At 39.6% G+C, this 8,303-nt stretch overlaps 1 protein-coding gene across 4 annotated transcripts in view; it reads right to left on the bottom strand.

Moving 5' to 3' along the window:
- The window catches only part of FNIP2 (folliculin interacting protein 2), a 63,884-nt gene that overhangs the window by 23,965 nt on the left and 31,616 nt on the right, over nt 1-8,303 (bottom strand). For 2 of the 4 annotated variants that reach the window (XM_019534542.1, XM_019534540.1), the window contains exons 3-8: nt 5,424-5,561; nt 3,223-3,323; nt 3,044-3,115; nt 1,769-1,869; nt 1,547-1,636; nt 263-334 (exon numbers count right to left, since the gene is read on the bottom strand). In XM_019534542.1, coding sequence (XP_019390087.1) covers nt 263-334; nt 1,547-1,636; nt 1,769-1,869; nt 3,044-3,115; nt 3,223-3,323; nt 5,424-5,561 — 574 coding nt within the window. The remainder of the gene's footprint in view (nt 1-262; nt 335-1,546; nt 1,637-1,768; nt 1,870-3,043; nt 3,116-3,222; nt 3,324-5,423; nt 5,562-8,303) is intronic. The other 2 variants (XM_019534544.1, XM_019534541.1) reach the window with 1 other exon arrangement.

Raw genomic sequence — 8,303 nt, 5'->3', positions numbered from 1 at the left:
CCAAGTAAAATGCCTTAGTTGAAACTAATCAGGGGTAGTGAGGAGCTTGGATTGGTTGTTCCCAAGGACAGAAACCTTGTTTATAGACAGGGAAACTTCTTAATAGATTTTCCAAGCATGGACTGATGTGTTGTAAACAGGGGTGCCTCAAATTTAGCATCATTGTGTAGACAAAAGTCTGAACTGGTCAACTGTGCTAACTTTTGCTAATACATCAAATGGGGGCGGGGGAAAGAGGGAAAAGAAAAACAACCATGAATACCTGACCGAGCAATGCCACTGTCTCTGTCCTCATTTTGCCCTCTGCTAGGCATATCAACTGGTGTGCTGTGCGCTACAGCAAACAAATCAGAACAGAAAAATGTTATACAACTCTTCAGGGTGTTTGCCAGTATTAAGAGGAGCAAAGTTGCATTCTGTGCTGTTACTTTAAATAAAGAATTGCTATGTCCACAGTTTGGTGAGGCCAGAAGGAATAGTAAGCGATATTTTCAAATAGCATGCCACATAATTTGGAGGGTGAGGAGGAATAGATGTCCTTCTTCTTTAAAGTAAACAAATGCTTTTAAGTATCTATAGGAATGTGAATATTGTACATATTACCAAAAGTCATATATAGTTTGAATATGAAGCCCCTGTAAAGTATTTCAGGTGGATAGAGGCAGCCGAAATATCACTAGTCACTCTTGAAAAATCCTGGTTTGTTTTATTTTTGTAGGGTTACTGGTTCTAAAACAGCAAACATCACTGTAAATGGGTAGCCATCTATAAATGTAATTAGATTTTAATTAGTTTATTATTACCGAGCATAAAGTTTCACAGGATGGAACAAATATTCAGGGTAACGGATAGCAACTCCATGAAGTGTTAGTATCACAGAATTGCCTAAGTTACACAGCATGCAAAAGTTGAGAGAAATACAAAACATCATTATTAGGACAAATGTCCATTTTTTTTAAATCAACAGGATCAATTGGGGCTGAGGTTTATCCACCTGCATGGGCCATCATTACATCTGTAAAAGAAGACTTCAATCTGCAAAGGAGATGGAATGCTACTTCAAAAATGCAAGAAAAGTCCACTGTTTTAAATTCCAAACATTAAGCCTCTCAGATGCAGCTCAAGAAGGACTTAAAAAAAGTTATCATCAAATCAGAGATACACAGGTAAGGTAAGAAAGAGGCAAAAGTAATCTGCACACCAGGAAGAGACCTGCACACTAGCAAGAAACCCATGATAGACCAGGAAACATAAGTCCTCCTAGAATTGCAAGGGCTCGTTTATTATTAAAAACATATTATATATTACTCAGGAAATATCCTGAGTATCAATACAGGAGGTGGGGTGGGGAGAAGAACAGGAAGCTATTAATGCAGCCTAGTATTTCACACAGATTTGAGTCAAACAAAGCCAATATTTGCCTATTATCATAAACTTAGCCCTTTCTATTTCTAGAGAGCAATTATGGATCTCCTGCCAAGAATCAGAGGGACCTGCATTTGTGTGTATGGGTGGGGTCACACTGTGCTCATCATTCCTCACAAACCTGCAAAGAAAGAAGCACTCCGGATGAGCCGGAGGGGGCCTCCTTCAGATACACCTTGCAGCAGTTTGCTGCTACACAGCTGTAACACACCTAAAATGAACCGAGGAGAAAATTCAAGACAAAAACAAAAAAATTAAAGAGACAATACAAGGAAAATAAGATTTTTAAAATGGCCTCACATTAGGAAAAGATTTAATTATTTTTTTTAAGGAAAATATTTACCTAGATTACTTCCACTACGACACGTGCCCAAGCCATTTTGATTAGAGTTCATCTTTCCCACACTGGGATCTTGGTTGATGTATTCAAAACTATCTTGTAAGCTAAAAAGAGAAAGAGAGCTAAGAAAGACTGTTGTTAAGGGTACTATTTTTTTTACATGGTAGTTGATGTCTAACTTCACAACCTCAAGGATCAGCAAATTTTCTTTCAATAGATATTAACGACCATTATTTATTTTCCATTATAACACCTTTTTTGGGATGATAATTCCAAAATGACCCAATTTTGGACTGACCTAGATCAGGGTTGCTCAACCCCCAAGCCTGCAGCACTGTGTCATCTAGCTTGCAGGACTCCTAGCCGGTCTGGATACTTGGTGCCGGGGAGCAGTGCCACCGCTACCCTGCTGCCAAATCTCTGGATCCATGGGGAGTCCTGGGCATGGTGCTCTGGATCTAGCACCTGATCCCAGTGCGCAGGAGGTGGGAGGAGGCGGTGCCAGGCCCCAGAGTCCAATCCCAGTGTGCAGGAAGTGGGAGAGGTTAACTGGGTCCCAGGGCCTGATCTGACCCATGGGGCGAAAAAGTTGAGCACTAATGACCTAGGTGATTTTTGTGCTTTTGGGGTGCAGTAAATAGTAAACACAATTTTTCAACCATGTGAAAGGAAAGAGAGGAGTAAAGAAACACATATATCCTTGTTTTATTACAAAAAGCAACCCATTAGCAGGTTGTGACCCAAAAGTGGTCGCATGAATAGGGTTGTGAACAAACGTTTAAAGGAGACTCCATTTTTAAGGAGAAAAACATGGGAAACGGTGGCTTTTCCCTTGCAGGCTGGCAGAGTTCTAGCCTGCAAGGGGTTCCCCATAGCCTCCCCTGCCCTACTCCATACACTGGGCAGCTGGAGGTAGAGGGCAGCAGGTCAGGACTGTCCATCAATGTTTACAAATGGGTCCTGGTACAAAAAAAGGTTGAGAACCACTGCACTAGATGGAGAAGCTTTGAGTTTAATGCACTGCTTTCCCCAGGTACACTATGAAAAGCCTGAAGGATCCCATTCCCCCACCAGCTGGGGGATGAAGAGATTCAGCATGAGAACACTGAACCTCAGAATCAGGTTTTCTCCTTTTCAATCTTTGCCCACAGTAAGTTGATACCATTTCCTTTTACAGGTACATGGTTCCCTGTTTTATATCAGTAAAGCTTAGAAGCAGCAAACAGACAAACTCTAAAAGAGGAGAGAGGCAGAATAAAAAAAAAGGAAGTCTCTTACTTGTTTGTGCTGCCACTGAAGCTTCCCACTCGGGCTGAGAACACTTTACTTATCATCAGCTGTGGAGGAGAGCTGAAAAGATAAACAATCCCTATCATCTCAGTGACTCACCAATTCCAATACTTCCTCTTTCCTTCATTTTCAAATACCTGGCGATACTCATAAAAGAGGGCACTTACCGTATGTAGTGGATTTTCAAGGTAGAGCCCTTATAACTCATTGCCACTGAACCAAACATCATTTCTCCCAACATGTTGACATCAGAAGCTGGTCTGGTATACTGCAAATGAGGGGTGGAAAAAAACAAAACAAAACAACCATTCATAATCAGCTGTCTATACTAATGTGATTTGCAACAGAACTTACTTCTGAATGCGGAATAAAGGTAATCTCTGATTCTTGGTGCAGTGGTACACACTAAGTGTCACTGGGTAAGTACGCAAGTATAGCTGCAGTATACACTTCATTTCAGTTGATTAGAAAGGCCCCCTAGTTCCCATTTCCATGGGAACACAAGAAAGTAGGCAAAGATTATACCTCCCCATCTTTCCAACTGGCCCAAAATACCTAGTACTGTATACCCCAGTATTAATATTCACATATTACCGGAGATTAAAAAGAATTTTTTAAGTAAGTTTTAAATGGTTCTTTTAAAAACATTAACTCAGGTGGTAAAATACCCTAAGAATTTAAAAAACAAAAACCTGCCCTACCAAGAGAATCAACTTCCTACATACTGGGTGCATCTACACATGCAATTAAGGTGGAGCAATAAAGCCAGGTGCAGTTTGTGCTGGAGTCAACTGCTCCCAGGCACAGCATTTACATGTGTACGTGGGGCAACAAAACTCTGAGCCAGGGCACAGAAGCCCTGAGCTGGCAGCAGACCTGGGAGAGGGTCAGCCCCAGGCTCTGGGTGGCAGCGTCAGGGCTGGCTGGGGCACAAGGGTGCTGAAGTATGGGGTTAGGTGGCAGGCAGCCCCCTCCCCACCTCTGCACTTGAGCACCTTTGTGTCCCAGCCAGCCCCTATCACTATCTACATGTTGATTTCAGCGCACACAAATACTCCACCATAACATAGTACTGTTCCTGAAAGTATTCTTTTATGGCAGAGTTAATTAAATTTACTATGCCCTAATACCAGCACACATGTAGACGGTGATGCTTTACTGAGGAGCTAATTAGTCTACTGCACAGTAAAGTGTATGTGTAGATGCACCCAGTACAAGCACAACATTTTCAATACTCATAAGACAGTAACTTACTTTGCTATGGGAAGTCAAAAAAAACCTAAACTGCATAAAGTCTTGATTTGTTCAGTTTCAGGACATTCACATCTGCGATTTTACAGAGCCACACAGGAGGTGCACAAACAAGTTTTTTACTCTTAGGTCATTTCCAGGTGAGAGTGGCTGTGTGGTATGTGGTGCTGCAGACCTATCTGTGGCATCACACACCACAACTTCAGGTATTCCCCATGCTCTTCTTACCTTGCAGCAAGGGGGGTGAGGGGGGTGTTGACCCCAGGAGATCCTAGTGCAAAAAAATCCCACACAAAAAAAAAAGTGGGGCAGCACATGTGTAGCAGCTAAAATTACCAGAAACACAAGATTATACAATTGGACCTCATCAATACAAACACACAAACACTTTGAATTAAAGGCATTAAAAAAAAAAATGTTCAGGCCTTGTACTTCTATAGGCTTTCACCATTTTTTCTGCATATTCCACCATAAGTAGGGCTAGATTCAAGCCTAAATGGGACTTGCTGAGAGCCTAAATCTTTGCAAGAGCCATCCTTCATTTTTTTCAGGTTGCAGAGATCATAGGACAGAAATATTTAAATGTAGAAATTGGTGATCACATTTTAACAATTAGCCATCTGTTAAAAATGGACTCAATTTATACTGACATGGTCTCTTTTACAACCTTTAACAGAACCAGCTGAGCGCAACAGCTCCTGCAGAAGTTATAAAAGACTTGATTCACATTATGAAGGCCACAAACTTAAATATGGACAAATGTGTTCTAATTTTTTTTAGAACATACAGCACCATAAGCTACTTACAATTTTTTAAAACCAAGTAAGAGTTTACATTACAAATATCTGACATGAGATGCATTTAAAAAGAGGTTTAGAAAGAACTCTAAAAAGTTTAGAGTGAACATTAGAAAGCCAGAAAATCCTAGACTAAACATCGCACACAGATGCGCTCACCCCATCATTGTTAAAAGAAAAAAGGCATTTTCAGGTATTAAGTTCTTTTTAATAAATATACAACAAACTCTAGATAAAATGTAGAGATAATGCATTTATTATGCATTAATTTTTAGCTCGTTCATGCTATATATACAATTTTCAGATGTGCTAACTTTTACCTGGTACTTTGGAAGTTGTTCCTTGACATGTTGAGGCATACAGCTCACTGACGGACTATAGGAAGAAATAGTGTTGGTGCCATTGCTTGCCTGGTAACTCTTGGCAGAAGCCTTTACAGGAGCATCCTCTGATATTCTCTGTGTCAGAACAGGTTAATAATGAAGTTAAAATGAAAATTTAACATGAAGTTTCTTCATTTATTTTCTCAACACCTGAAGAGTTTTTGTTAAAAATAAATTAAATAACACACTGATGCAAAAATAATATTTTGAAAAAAGTACTTTATTGATTTAAGTAAGTCACCTTAGCCATCTTTTTCTCCTTTAAAAAGACGACTTAAAAGACATTCAAGGACAGAAAGCAAAAGATTATTTTTGCATTTAAATTTTTCTATTATAGAAATACATGCAATATACAAAGTAATATTCTGTTCTTTCAGCTCATTGTTTTCCTGGTCAAAGTAATTTGTCAGATACAATCATCTATAGCAAATTTGCCTTTTTTCTGTTTGCAGATTATTCCCCATTTCCATGGATGTATGTAACATTTGTCAAAGTGTGTGCAAACAAATCTCAGCTGATGGGCTGCTTGCAAGTTGTTCCCTTTAACCATTTGTGATACATAGTATGCAATTATTCACTTAACTTGTATGGCATTGCTTCAGGTCCTAAACTAAACAGCATATTTCCTGAATAGAAGAACAACCAGCAATAACAAATTGTGAACAGTGCATTATTTATTAGAACTATGATAGACAAACAATTTGTAGAGACTGCGCAGACATTTTTAGACATCCACTGCTTTTTCATTAAACACTTGGTCACAGATTATTCATAAATATTAGATGAAGTTCAACACACCGGATTTACATTAAAATTATCTTGCGTTTGACCAGCTCTAGAAGTTCTTACTGCAGAAAGAACCCTTTCTTTTTTTTTTTTGCTTATATCCTTGCAACAATTAAAATGGTTGAATAACTTGTACCATAGTTTCCCTGAGGAAGGTAGCTAGCTAACTAAATAAAGCTATTATGTATGTGGCCTGTTTAATTTTTTTAACAGATAAAAAATACCCATCCAAGACATAGTTTACTAATAAACATTGCTGAAGTGTTTTTGAAATAGTTTACATTAAGAGAACAACAAAAAAGTTAGTTAATACTGTGCTGATGGCAATCAGGAATCTGGGTCTTATGGTGCTGGGCTTCCCGCACAGACTCTAGAGAAGCCAGCCCACTTCCAAACAGCTCACAGAATTTGTTCCCTCATACATTAAATATTATCCCCGCACACATGGGGCTTACTGTTTGTTCTTTCATATTTTGCCACATTCACACTCCTTTTGTACAGCTTTTGCTGGGTGCTGCATTTATGTAACTCCTGCTTATCTAATCCCAATGTGACTGTCATTAGGGTTATAAATGCACAAATGCTAGTAGTCATGTGCTTGACACAAGGTATTGACAAAAATGCCTTAATAAAGTGTATTGTTCTACGCTACCCACAGGAACAGCTAAAGCAGAACATATTAAGCATGCTACATGATTAGCTACCTATTCAATACTTCTGTTAAATAAAAAGATAATCTGCAAATTTCTCAAGTACATTTAAGGTAAGAATAGGATATTGGAAGCAAGACGCTCCCCAACCAATAAAAAATGGATACCATACATGCTCATCCTGCTCCACATCAAAGTCAGGAGTAATTTCACCATAGGTTAACATGGCTGCTGGTTTGGACACTAGGGGCGTGTCCACACAAGCATGAATGTGCATTTCCCCAGGGACAACCAGCAGCAGCAAACATTTGTGCTGCTGCTAGATGTCCCTGGGCACGCTTCTGCACATGCCCTTTGGCACACAGCAAATTGCCCTGGATTGGGTAGGGGAAGCTGGGGGCCAGTATCTGGGCTGGGGGCCTCCTGAGGCGGCAGCAGTGGCCCTCCAGGGGCACAGAGCCTGCCTGGCAGCTGAAGCGTGGCTCTGGTGGCGTACTCTGCAGCCACATGTGGCTGCCCTGATTTTTTCTGCTGTGGTTTTTTAAGATACTGAGAGTTCTCGGTATCTAATTTTGCTGCCACACTACAAATATGTGGCGTGGCAAATGGATTCATGAGTACCGTGTATGTTTCATGGCACTTCAAAAGGCTTTGAGGCACCGCAAACCACACGTTCCCCCTCATGGGGATGCAGCCCAGGTGAGCAGCCTCCTAGGTGTAGTATTAACTACAGTACTTCATGTGTTATTCACGTTTTCTAAAACATTTAGCCTTATTGTATGAAGAGGAGCTATTTATGTCCAGTATGCAATAAAGTGATCTCTTATTATGCAATGAGGTGTTTACATAACAAGAGTTTCCCTTTAAAATAGGGGAATTCTTTAAAGGGAGATTTAACCTTTTTGTTTAATTCATAAAGGCACTGATATACAGAAGAAAATAAACAGTTGTTTTCTAAAGCAAATTCAACACTGAGCATCAGCCTCTAGATACCTAGGAATGACCTTGGTTCTGGGGCTTATGACAGAAAAAAGGGATTAATGCAGCCATTCTGACCTATTTAACCTCATAAGCAGATGGTCTGCCATGCTCATCATGCAAGCCTTGCTGCTTTGGTTAAGCCAGCTCAATGTGCTGTTCAATTTAAATACAGTTTCAGATAGCTGTATTTAAGCAGTTTCATGAGGGCCATTTCCAGAAATCATTACTATTTATATGAATATTATAGCTAGTATTTCCACAATATATTGTACTAATCCCCAAATTACTACCATTTTTCATAAAACTGCTTTGTAACAAGAGCAATTATACCTGGAACAATTATAACCAGATAGAAAAGAAGAAACATCTAGCTAATAAGGAAGAACTACTTTTGATACCA

The sequence above is a fragment of the Crocodylus porosus genome, unplaced genomic scaffold (assembly GCF_001723895.1).
Source record: "Crocodylus porosus isolate Cpor-Errol unplaced genomic scaffold, CroPor_comp1, whole genome shotgun sequence".
NCBI classification, from domain to species: Eukaryota; Metazoa; Chordata; order Crocodylia; family Crocodylidae; genus Crocodylus; species Crocodylus porosus.
This window is presented reverse-complemented; position numbering and strand designations above follow the sequence as displayed.